This window comes from Petromyzon marinus, chromosome 18 (genome assembly GCF_048934315.1).
Source record: "Petromyzon marinus isolate PM22_M1 ecotype Great Lakes invasive population chromosome 18, UKy_Petmar_22M1.pri1.0, whole genome shotgun sequence".
Lineage (NCBI taxonomy): Eukaryota > Metazoa > Chordata > Hyperoartia > Petromyzontiformes > Petromyzontidae > Petromyzon > Petromyzon marinus.
The window spans coordinates 4,482,143-4,495,019 of record NC_133684.1 but is presented as its reverse complement, the minus strand read 5'-3'; the positions used below and the strand labels follow the sequence as shown (position 1 = coordinate 4,495,019).

Genomic DNA, 12,877 nt, shown 5'->3' with positions numbered 1-12,877 from the left:
GATGTTTCTCTGTTCATATTTTGTTTGTAGCGGTTGCACCCAACTCGAGAGCCGCATGGCTCACAGGGCTGTGCATAATAAATGAAACTTGAAAACTTGAACCACGCTCGAGAGTAGATCCACGGCAGCGATGGAGCAATGAGATCAGACGATGCGCAGGTGCTCTTTGTGATTGTTGTGTGGCCGTACCCTATGTACGTTGAACTTCTTTCGCACCGGACGTAGCCAACCGTGCAGATCGGAGGTGCGGGGGAAGGACAACAAACTGAACACAAACAGCAGTTCTAAAGAAATTGGTTTTCAACATAGATTTAGAAGTGCACAGCTCCAGTGGCTTCCTAATATCGGAAGGAAGAGCGTTCCAGACGGCCGCATAAATGGTCATCTTTGTTCGATGGCTGCCAAAAGCTGCTGCGACGATGACCTGGACAGAGTGCAATAGCTTTAGGAGACATTCATCCAGTAGTGGATAGATCATGGCCGATCACAATGATGATGATGATGATGATGACGAAAATAGCTTTTACATACATGCGTATATATATTTTAGCTGAACTAGACGAATCTTGAAGTTACTGTCACTCTCTGCAAAAAACGTATGCCCGCAGTCGTCCTCTCTCCACGCGGCCTGCGTGGACCACAGAGGCAAAACGGCGGTGTAGGAGTTGTGAATGTCATGATACGTGAGGCCGACCCAGCAAACACTGCACTGTTGGTGAAGGGGCCGGAGGAGCGAGGACTCGCCACTGATGCTAGCGGAGTGCATTCGCCACCCAGCCGCCGTTCCACCCACTGATAATGAATTCATTGAGGCATTCCCAAGGTAGTTGTATTGACTTATATGACACACATCCACACGGACGCAGATGACGAGCGCAACCTAGCATAGCATGGGAATGAATTCAAAGGTACTTCGTTCTTCATAATTGTTTTTATTTCATATTAAACTATTTTGTAACAAACGTATGGAACACGCCCTTTAATGATTGACATGCTACTTGTGAGCCAAGCAGCTTCCCACCGCCATCCCGTAAACCTCCTCCTCCTCCTCCACCCCCGGTGCGGCACAAAGCCCTCGATACAAACGCAACGATCTGCGGCGCTCGCGAGCGGCCGCGAGTCCGCTCACAGCCTCGTGGTCGCAAACGAGTCCCGGTGGACGGGCCGCTTGGGCGCCCCGTCCTCCTCGCACGTGTCGTAGGACTCGTCCGGCGCGTCGGCGGGCTCCGCGTCCGAGGCGAACAGGGGCGACGGCGCGCACGCGCCCTTCGTCCGTTCGCGCCCGTCGCCCCGCGCCGTGCCGCCCGCCGGGATCCGCCCTCCCCTCGACGACCACGGCCGCGACGTCGCCGCGCCCAACGAAGCCGCCGGGGCGCGAGGGAGCGCCCGCGCGTCGCGAGCGCCCGCGAGCGACGCGCGGGATGCCCCGCCCGGCCCGTCGTCGCGCCCGCCCCGTCCGGGCAGCCTGTCCACCTCCTCGGACACGGTGCGGATGGCGCCGTTGAGCTGCGACGGCGCCGCCGCGGCCTCGGCGGAGGGCGCGGCGTGCGGACCCCGCGCCGCCCCCGCCGTCGCCGCGACGCCTCCGCAGCCGCGGCTCTTCACCTTCGACCTCCAGGCGAAGACGCGCTTGCGAGACAGCGACCTGCGATCGTCCAGGCGCGCGGACGCGGCGCCGGCCGAGTCCGTGTCGTAGATCAGGACTCCGTTGGCGCTGAGGCACAGGGGCGCCCGGGCGGCGGTGGCGGCGGCGGCGGCGTCCACCACGGCGAGCGACGACGCGGCGCCGCGGGCCTCCTCCTCCTCCTCCGCCGAGCGATCGCCGCGGGAGTCCGCCGCGTTGGCGACGTCGCCGCGGTCGGCGACGCGCTTCCGGGACCCCTTCTTGAGCAGTCCCAGCACCTCGTAGCGGAAGCTCGAGATGTCCTGCTTGAGCTCCTGTGTGAACGGGGACGCACGTTGGCTACGTACCGGTGCGAAAGAAGTTCGGCGCGCATGTTCGCATGCGCGTACGCGCGTACGTGCTCGTGGCTCATTAGTCAATCCACCGATGGATGGTAGCATCGCCACACCGCGTGAGCCATGGGGGTTATTTGACCCGTACTTCGCGCGGCTATGGAAGGCGGGACGTAAAGATAGGAGCATAGAAGTACCGTACGATAATGGATGTTGGTGGACTGCCCTGCGCTGCCCACAGCACTTGTAACGTAAACCGTGTATTGGATAATGACGTAGCTTAAAGCGGAAGTCTCTCACAGCGGTCGGGGTGCATTGTAACAAACATGCAATCGTTAAAATGCTACCTTAAAGTTTTCTTCCGTGAGACCCTCCTCCGTCCTCGCTTCTCGTATCATCGCAGCAACGTAGCGCTTCACCAGATTCTTGATGACCTCCTGAACGACCGTGCACAGTGCTTGGGTTTATTCGAGTTCATTTGATTCGTTACACGGACGCTCCCCTTTAGCCGGTTGCCCGGCTATTTTACAAAGGGGGGGGGTGGGATCCGTGGTGCTGCCTGAGCACAGCAGCAACGAAAACAAAAGACAACAGCAGAGCTTGTTCGTGATCGAACTGAGAACAAATGGAAATTAAATACGCAAGTTAAAATACCCCCTTGATGAACGAGGTTCATGAATTCCCTCACCGTTCAACGGGCGTGAGGCTTGCTTCACCGGCTCTCAATCCGGAGCCTTGACATTTGACTCACAAATTAGGACTTCGAGCTTCCAAATTAATCGACAGAGCAAAATGATGAAAACTAAGAATAGGTTTTACCATTCCGGTAATAAAACACGTGTTAAGATGTTCAAACACCAAACAGACACATTTTGCAGCGAATCAAGTCTGCATTAACCACACAGAGTACTTTTGGTGAACATGCAACTGATGATATATAACACTGGTGAGACTAGGCCATGAACGACGATGTGTCTGCTGTAGGCCAATCAGTTTCAAAGACAATGCACATTAATAATAGGGTTTTTCCCCCTTTTTTCTGGCAACAAAACTGAAACCTTTTTATAAGGATTCATGTCTGCATTAACCACAATACCTGCAGTCAAAATGCAAACAGAAAAACATACTATGATAATATATGCATTTTTCTGGAAACTGATTGGTTCACACCAAGGGACGGCTTTCTTTTGAGCCTCGACCCAATTGGTGCTCGACCAGATGACGCCAAAAGGCGTTACACAGCTCAAAGACAATGCCACTATCAAAGTAATGAGGGCTCGGGGTGAGCATCTACATCATTAGACCTCCTTTGACAGCAACACGTGGAGCGAATCTTCAGGCATCAATCCGAATGACACGCGCGTTCAACCCAAACACACCACGGAGTTGTATACAGCACAACCGCAAAAAAAATACACGGTGCGATGATATCGTCATGATGGCAAAGGCGATACACATCTGGTTGCTTAAGTGTAATAAAAAAAATTACGGTCGAAGATGACGTGTTGCCCTTCAAAGTCATACATCGTGGAAAACAGGTGTTTGGGACAGTTGCTATTTAAAGTGCCAAAAAAATAGCCGTAACAAATACGCACGGGTGGTGATCCCCGCTTACACACCTGGTACTGATGGTTGCGTCTCAAGTTGTCGGCCGCACGTCTCTGCAAACACAGCGATGACACAAGCACATTTGACTCGATCCTCATCAGCGGAGGGCAGCAGCTCCGTCCCTCTAGAGGCCACACACGCCCTCCCTGCCACATCAAAACAATCAAACAGACGAACGCGTTTGACTAGCACCGACACAACAGGTGGCTGGGGGCGCCGAGAGGTCACGGCGCTGCCGACTCCCCTCTCCCCGTTCCCAGTCCAAGCTCAAAACTTTCCTCGTCTCCTCTGCCCATGATTGATTGCCCCTTCTTCACTTTGAAGTGTCTTAAACAGCACCGTCGCGTAGCACCACCTCCCTGGCTGACCTGGAGTCTCACCGTCTCCCTGGCTGACCTGCAGTCTCATCATCTCCCTGGCTGCCCTGCAGTCTCACCGTCTCCCTGGCTGACCTGCAGTCTCACCATCTCCCTGGCTGACCTGCAGTTTCACCATCTCCCTGGCTGACCTGCAGTTTCACCATCTCCCTGGCTGACCTGCAGTCTCACCATCTCCCTGGCTGACCTGCAGTCTCACCATCTCCCTGGCTGACCTGCAGTCTCACCGTCTCCCTGGCTGACCTGCAGTCTCACCATCTCCCTGGCTGACCTGCAGTCTCACCATCTCCCTGGCTGCCCTGCAGTCTCATCATCTCCCTGGCTGACCTGCAGTCTCACCGTCTCCCTGGCTGACCTGCAGTCTCACCATCTCCTGGCTGACCTGCAGTTTCACCATCTCCCTGGCTGACCTGCAGTCTCACCATCTCCCTGGCTGACCTGCACTTTCACCATCTCCCTGGCTGACCTGCAGTTTCACCATCTCCCTGGCTGACCTGCAGTTTCACCATCTCCCTGGCTGACCTGCAGTCTCACCATCTCCCTGGCTGACCTGCAGTCTCACCGTCTCCCTGGCTGACCTGCAGTCGCCTACCATCTACCGGTACAGCAGCATTTTTAAATGTAGGTCACATTTAGTTGCTCAACAAATCCAAATGGGCGCCGTGTTTGCACACCGCGAGTAGTAGCAAGGCCTTTCCATATGATCAGTCGTATGTATGTTGCGCTTCTTTCGCACCAGACCTAATCAACAGTGCAAATCGGAGGTGCGGGGAAGGACGACGAACTAAACACAAAAAGCAAGGTGAGCTGGGTGTCACGTGCTGGTTTCTCTGACGTCATTCCCAGGAGTGGCTACGCTGGTTCAGACATCACTCGCCACTGGTGTTAACCATGGCCCGGAATCGACCTCAGGTGGGTGGGTTCATGGCGCAGGGTGATTAACCTCGCTTCAAAAGGAGTTGCTGGCCCACTGGGAGGGATGGGGGGCGCCTAAAGTAAAAGTTATTTTTGGGAGCCCCAAGTTCCGTTTACAAAATGCCAGTGGGATGACAGAACAGATATAAACAGGAGATCGAGACGTAGCGAGATGATAGTTGAGAGATGCAAACGAGATAGAGATTAATTCGTTCTTGTAATGTGAATAATCACGTTACGGTTATCATTCGACATTAAGTCGACTTTTGCCACACTCATAGATTTCCATGAATCCGGGAGCGGGGGGGGTGGCGGGGAGGGGACAATTGTTATCTGCTTGTGGGGGTGTACGTGTGTGTGTGTGTGTGGGGGGGTATACGTGTGTGGGAGGGGTGGGTGGGTGGGGGGCTTAAAGCTCGAGCTTGGTTTTGCCCGTGCCAAGCGCCACCGACTGGTTACCAGCGTCATTTGGGCCCGCACTCCGAGCGTCCCGAGGCTCTCGTGTCTCTTCCGGCGCGTGCTCAGGAGGCTGCACGGGCAGAGGCGGCGGCCGAGCCACTGGCACAGGTACCACACGGACTTGGGGCTCGGGATGATGTTGAACGGTGTCGGGAGGGTGCCGCCCTCCTCGAAGTAGCTCATCCACAGCTTGGTGCGCGCGAACTTCCACTCGATGTCGGCATGGTCCTGCGCGGGCGGGGGAAACGGAGGGAGGGAGGGAGCGGCACGTGTGCGGGGCTCGGCGTTAATGCCGAAGCTGGTGCCGAGTGCGGGAAGAACGATACGCGGGGCGGGGGAAGGAGGGGGCAATTGCGTCGCTTTTGGGCCCTTTTGTGACTCCTCGTTTCCCCACCGGGTTGACCCTGCCCACCGGGTTGACCCTGCCCACCGGGTTGACCCCGCCCACCGGGTTGACCCCGCCCAACCGGGTTCTGTGAGCGAGAGGACCTCGTGAGTGGAGCTGGAGGAGGATACCTCGTGGTTGTGTCGGATCGACCGTGGGGTGCGCCACGTTGGGGAGATGTTAACAACCTCGCCTGGTGTACAGGATGCCCTGGGTTCGAGCCCGACCCTGATTTTTGTATTTTTGGAGTTTGCATGTTCTCCCACGTGGTCTCGTGGATTTTTCTCCGGGTGCTCCGTTTTATTCCCATCCAAATTTAGAATCGACACGCGTTTAGAGTATTTGGCTGCGATACATTCCCACGTGATGAAGCCACTTTGTTGATCTAACATTTGTGGTGGCCAGGTCGTTTCTGGAAAAAAAAAGAGAGCTGTATAGCTTAGTGGGCGCTTAGAACCTGGTAAAATAAATAAATGTTTTAAATAGTTTTTACTCGTGTCGAAGACTCGGTGATAGCATTGGTGACGGAGCGAACCGAACGGCACATGAGTACAGCAACAACATAATGCGACGGTAAAACCGAGATGAAAGAGAGTTTGATCGTCGAATCACATCGCGACACTCCGGAGTGCTCGCTGTGCTTTTTCATTGAGTTTTGCAAATCGGTGGATGATGATCGCAACGGTGTCCAAATATTAAATTGCGCGTGGCCCACGGGGTGAGTCAAAGAGCACTTGTGAGTCCCGAAATGTGTTTGCTGTCTGGCTGAAATGGAGCCTCATTGTGTGCCTAGCTCTTCATAATGAAAGGTTTATTGCGTGCGGTCTATGACCCCCAATTATAATGAAGTGTAATTGACGGCGATTTAAAAATGGTTTCGCATTCTGTTTAGGATTTCGTTATAATTCCATATTTGTTAAATCCAATTAGGGAGAACACCATCTGGCTGAAATGTTGATGGCTTTAAGCTGGTGGTAAAAAAAAAACAAGCCCCATTTTGCTGTCATAAAGAACAGGAATGACACATTAACGTGAGCGCTGATGTGGCACTAACAGTCATGCATGAGCATCGTGCATCATAGATCAGCGAATCTAACCGAACAACAACACGCATTTCTGATCGCCTATCAAGATTTATCGATGAGTTTGTCATTACACTTCCATTTCTCCCCACTTCATAATTAGTTTTGGGTCCCCCTGTGTTAATTTTTGACACCGAAGCGGAGAATCCCACCACCGAGCCCGCATGATTCATACCCACTCGTGCTCATACTGTGTTCAGGATAGCGCAATTACATTGGCTTCATCTTTGCTTACGTAAATATAATTTCGACGCGACCTTGGGCTTAAGCGTAATTAATTTCAATTCATGCGAGCGTTGTGCGCGTTGTGTGCTGTGAACTGGCCGTGACCCAAGTTCGAACCCTGGTCACGGCTAACATCCAGTGGCGAGTGATATTTAATTGGTGGTCCCTAGCCACTATCCTCTTTCATCAACCATCATCCAGCAGCGTATCGACAAAAAAAGGCGTTGTATTATTGTTTTTTAGAGTTATGATTAAGTCCGTAGCTCCCAATTATTACACAAAATAAAAACAACGAACATTTTAATTGAGGCTGTAGTGAAAGTGTAAAAAAAACATGCATTTGCGTAAATGCAAATTGACGTAAAAGTCTTGTCCGCGTAGCAAAATAAAGTGATGTGCCTTGCACACAGTGCTGCCACGTAATTCACTTTTAATTGGCAACAGTTGGAGGTGTGAATGAAGGGTGACGGCTGAAAATAAAATCGGACCCTACAGGCCTTAAGAGCTGTGTAGTGTGATCATTTGGTCTAAGCGCTTGGCAGTGTGCACATTTAGAAATATAATTATTTTTTTTAGATCACGTGCGTTTGACACAGAAAAAAATGTCCCTTTTAAAACCCTCCAAGTCAAGGCAAGTAGTTTGCATGCATTTTCATATGAGTGACTAAGCCAATCTGTGAGTAACATATGACAGTGGTAATTGATAGCCGATTAAAACATAGAAAACATTGCCGTTGTACTTGAGTGCGTTAATTGGCTGGCGTTCATTATCCATTTGGCCTTGCTACAAGGCCGTAATGCTACTGCGTGCTGTCGTTATGTTTGACTCTTGTAAGCAGCTGTTTAGTGACTCCATTGCACTCGCGTGGGCTTTGTTCGTACAACGAAGCAGTGTCCTGAGACCTCGCACGGACAATTAGCGCTGCTAAAGGAGGAGTTGGGAACCTTGATCCTGAACGAGGGCCAAACAGGACTTTCAAAAAAAACCTTTTTTGCAGCTGCCACGCTTTAACACACCGCTGTCACTTCGAGAGACCCTTGCAGTGACGGAAGTGGCTGCCAGGTCAAAAAATATCCGCCCCCCCTCCAGCACCTGATTAGTGTGGCTCAGATGCTCGCGGCGATGGCGAAATATTGTTTGCGGGCCGTTTTGAAGTGCTAGGTCACGTGAGGCCTGTGGGTTCTCCACTCCTGTGCCATCAGAGGGAGGCGCAAACTCCAAATACAATCAACAGCAGACAACCATTGCTGTTGCCAAGCCGACTCCAATTCGCCGTGCAAAGATTGCGTTTCTACTCATGATATTACTTTTGTAATGGCATCTAATGGGTGGGTCATGAGGGTTGTTTGACCGTGCTTCACCGTACCGGTTAGCGCGGCTTGGTAAAGAAAGATATCACTCACCACTGATGATCTACAGCCGTGGGCGGGAATCAAAACTCAAGCGGCCACGTTCTTAGCGTGGTGCAGGCAGTGTGTCCATTGACTGCACCACCCGACTGTAATATATGGAGACATTTTTAACAGAACGTATTCAGCCTCTGGCGTGGAGATTTTTAGTTTGGACACGGCCAAGTACGGAATTTATCTGCTCGCCGTATGACGAAAGCCACGATGTTGATTTGCTCACGGGAAAAAGAATACAAGTTTCGAGCAATTAAATGAAGTTAGGATGTGCTGAGAGTCACAGGAGTACTGAGAGGAAGGGTGATCAGAGGGCTATGAGAGAGATGCATCCGGCATGACTCCATTGTTGCGTGTGTAATTGCCCCTAACGGCAATGCATTTATCAATTTCGTTTGATTCGGATGTAAGATTATTAGCATGGGGCTCGGTTCTAAGGAAGTCTAAAATGAGGTCAGTCTAACTTTACAGTGTAGAGCGGATCATTGTTTTTGTTTAACATGTTGATTGCTCGATGCGCGTGCATGCAATGTCCTGGGTGGGATACACAAAGCCTTTTGGCGTGAGGCAGTGGCGCAGTGATCAGCACGCCGCACCATGAACCTGGGGACCTGCATTCAGTTCCTGGCCACGGCTAACGTCGGTGGCGGCGAGGGATATCTGAAACTCAGCTTTAGGTCCCCGTCCTTCACCAAACCCACGACGGCCAATTTGGTGTCGTTATGGCCCAGCGCTCCCAACGCACTGGGCACGGTGTTGAAAGGGGGCCCTCGTTCTCCTGCGGCATTAAAAAGGCGTTGCGCATGGACGGTGCGAAGAAGTCGCGACTGAGCGTGTGCGCACGCGCGTGGGCACGCGAGACGGGAGTGAGTGTGTGTGTGTGTGTCGCGCCGCATCGTGAGAGTGCGCACGCTGATAATGCTGGACTCGCCGCTCCTCACCGCGATGAGCTGGTACGAGTTGTTCATCATGGCGATGAGCATGTTTAGCAGCACCACGAGCGAGATTACGTTGTACGTGCCGAACATGGTGGCGCCCACAAACTCGGTGAACTCGTGCCGTGGACGCACGTTGGTCACGTACAGGTTGATGAGCCCAAAGATGGACCAAAAGAGCGACTGGAGCGTTTCAAACAGCCTGTACGAAGGTAGGAAATAAACAAACACACAAAGAAAGATTCCCCCATTGTAGCCTTATAGACTGCTGGGGCAGTCTATAAGGCCCCGGTGTGGCACACAGGGTTGTGGTTTTAACTGTTTGTTATTTGACCAGGTAAGGCCCACTGAGCTGTACAGATCTTTTTTTTCGGAAGCGACCTGACCACAAATGATAGCTCAACGAAGTGGCTTATCACGTGGAAATGTACAGCAGCCAAATACTCTAAACGTGGTACAATCGGTATACCACGAACTGAGATCACCTTTGCCCACACCTGGTGTTCGCAGAATGCACCAGCTACTTACTTAAGGCTGAGTCAATCTAGAGTAGGCCCAGAATAGGTTCAGATACCGCTTGCCACAGGTATTATTGATGGCCGGGAATCGAGCCAAGGCTGGTGAGATAATAGCACAATGCACTAACCACTTTACCACCGCTCCCTTCACTGCATACAGGTGTAAATGCGCACGTATGCGCCGCACGTACATACATGGATGTGTGAGAGCGCGCACACACACACAGATGACTACGGTAATTCGCCGAACCAAAGTGATGCTTTACATTTTTTTTTCCCGCAGCTTACCATGTGCTCCAGAGTCTCTTAAAATAGCTCAGCTAATTGGAGGCAGTTCTAAAATAAGGGAGAAAGAAAAAAACATGCAAACGCCATGAATCTTGCAACGTTTTCCAACATGCAGTTTGTCGTCGGCGGTATGTAATGTGCGATCTCAATGTTTAACTGCCGAATCACACAACGAGATGGCGTCACGTAGAATGACATCATGGGGAAGCAAGGCACGGCGCATCCCGTGTGTGACTTCATTGCCTTGGTCGAAATGGCTTATTTGAATTTCGCGCCGGTTGTTATTTTTGTTTATTCCAAGGGTTTGGGAAACCCTTTCACAAATGTGGCCGTTTTTTTTTCGTTTTGTTGTACAGAACAAGTCACTTATAGCAGCAGCAACAATAACTAAGAAAATATGATATTTAAATCGGACAATCCTTGACGAGAGTTATCATGAACCCCCCATGTTACAGACATAAAAAGGACAGAGCTGACAATGAAATGTGAAAAACATAAACAAAAAAAGAACACAGCAGGGCTCTCCAGCCGACGGTCTGACTCACGGAGAAACCATTCACCTCGTGACCGCACACAAGGCATTCAATCAAAGCAGACAGACCGCACATTTGAAGAAAAAATAAAATAAAAAAATCCGCGAAAGTGTCGAAAAGCGGTAGAACCGTCCGAGTCGTCGCCTCTCTCTCTCTCTTCCCGGTCCCGTTGTGGGTACGCACGTGGAGAAGGCGTTATTCTGCTTCTCACATCGGATGCCCTTGCAGTGATTCTCATCGTCCGCGCTGGTCTCGTAGTAGAAGTACAGCTGGTTGAGCCCGTTGGCGAAGGCGAGCAGCACGAGGCAGTAGATGAAGAGGAACTTGAGGATGTCGAGGAGCATGCGGCCCAGCGAGATCTGCAGGGGCCCTAGGTGCGAGTTGGCTGTGAAGAGCGAGATGAGACGCAGCGAGCTGAAGATGTTGGCGATGGCGAAGAGGGCCTCGGCAACGAGCGTCGGGTGCCACATCTCCCAGTCGTCCCTCGGACGCGAGCCGTTGTACTGGACGGTGGGTGTGGGTGTGTGGGGGCACGGGGGCACACACGGTGGTCATTAGTTAGAACCGCCCGCGGTGTGGTTCTAATGACACTTGCCTGATGGCAGGGGCCAACTCGCTCCGTGGGGTTAATGTCGACAGATGGAATGAGGCACATGAGTTGGCGTGATTCCGGGCCATGGTTGGAAACGGGAATTGTTCGTATTGTTTGTTGTTATTGTTGCATCTAATTTCTGAAGGACCGCTGAAAATTATTTGGAGACCCGGGAAAAAATAGTGGGATAGCCCCCCCCTCTGAAAATACCCCCCGAAAATGAATAGGTACCTTCTGAGGTCCCCTCAGATCTGAGGTATAGGGCAAACAGCGCTACCTGCCTTAATTGAAATACAATTGGAGGAAAAGATAGCAAAAAGTTCAAATATAAAATATTATCCCTTTCCTGTTCTGAGACGACTGCAAATTGCAGGGTGGGGTCCCGGGTGGGGTCCCTCCCGTTTACCTCTGAGTCTCGGAAAGCACAAGAGGCTCAGCGTTAATTTTTATTTAGGGAGGCGTAGCGTCGTTGTTTTTAAAGCCATTGTGCTCACCGCAGAGAACTGTAGCGACACGACCGCCCTCTACGATAGCTGGCGCCAATTTATTTCACACCCTCTCCCGCATGGCCTTGTGGGAGCCTCGGTACCTATAAAGTGATTTTATTTCAGTTTTTTCTTCCGGTTTCTTTTTGATGATGAGAAAGAGTTAATATAATATAAACATGAACAAAAAAATATCCCATGCTTTGATGCTTGCTGCTGCTGATAGTGCTGTGGGTACCTTGACGTACGCCACGACCTTGAGCGAGATTGTGGCAAGATACAGCGAGTTCATGACGAAGTCCATGAGGTTCCACCAGTCGTTGACGTACTGCATCAGTCCACGGTCCCACATCTGTTTGATCTCTGCCCAGATGAATCCTTCGAAAGCAGCACACGCCATCACTCGATGACGTCGTTACGCGTTTACACAGATTTCTGCGCATTCGGTCAAGCGCCTAAGGGGCCGTCCATAAATGACGTCACGCGATTTTGGACGATTTTTGCCCCCCCCCCTTCGTCACACGGCGTCACAAAAGTCAGACCCCCCTCAAATATGACGTCACAAAGCTCTGCCGCCCCCCTCCACCCCCCCCAAAAATAAAACATGCTTCAAATCGCTTTAAACTATTGTCATTGTAGTGCGTATTTAATGTGGCGCTGCACACTGATGTTGTAGGATACAACATTTATTAAAAAGTGTATTTAATTAAGTAGAACGTGTTGTCTATATTTATTTAAAGTTGCGCATTGTGATGTGACGTCAAATTTCTCAAACCCCCGCCCCCCCGTCACACATCGTCACAAATGTCTGACCTCCCCCCCCCGTAGGTGCGTGACGTCATTTATGGACGGCCCCTAAACGCTTTAAGCCTGCTCACTCTAAAGCGCCGCACTACATTTGGTCAACAGTCGCTGGATTTAAAAGCCATTGCGTAATTACAACATCATTTTGATTGGCCTATCTTCTCTGGCCGTGGTGTACTGTTGTATTGTTTTCGACCGCTATTACATTTTCTGAAACATTTTTTACATATTCGAGGCATTCCTTTGAATCCCAAAATCACATTGAAACCAGAGAAAATGGTGATTATTTTAATAATTTATACATCAGAGGG

General features: G+C 51.3%; 1 protein-coding gene across 5 annotated transcripts in view; it reads right to left on the bottom strand.

Annotated features, from left to right (window-relative positions):
* Positions 1 to 912: 912 nt before the first annotated feature.
* The window catches only part of LOC116943590 (short transient receptor potential channel 4-like), a 29,345-nt gene continuing 17,380 nt past the window's right edge, over positions 913 to 12,877 (bottom strand). For 4 of the 5 annotated variants that reach the window (XM_032956554.2, XM_032956555.2, XM_032956556.2 and 1 more), the window contains exons 6-12: positions 12,001 to 12,140; positions 10,869 to 11,188; positions 9,323 to 9,548; positions 5,316 to 5,543; positions 3,576 to 3,617; positions 2,304 to 2,393; positions 913 to 1,938 (exon numbers count right to left, since the gene is read on the bottom strand). In XM_032956554.2, the coding sequence (XP_032812445.2) occupies positions 1,126 to 1,938; positions 2,304 to 2,393; positions 3,576 to 3,617; positions 5,316 to 5,543; positions 9,323 to 9,548; positions 10,869 to 11,188; positions 12,001 to 12,140 (1,859 nt within the window). In that variant the 3' untranslated portion in view covers positions 913 to 1,125. The remainder of the gene's footprint in view (positions 1,939 to 2,303; positions 2,394 to 3,575; positions 3,618 to 5,315; positions 5,544 to 9,322; positions 9,549 to 10,868; positions 11,189 to 12,000; positions 12,141 to 12,877) is intronic. The other variant, XM_032956558.2, reaches the window with a different exon arrangement.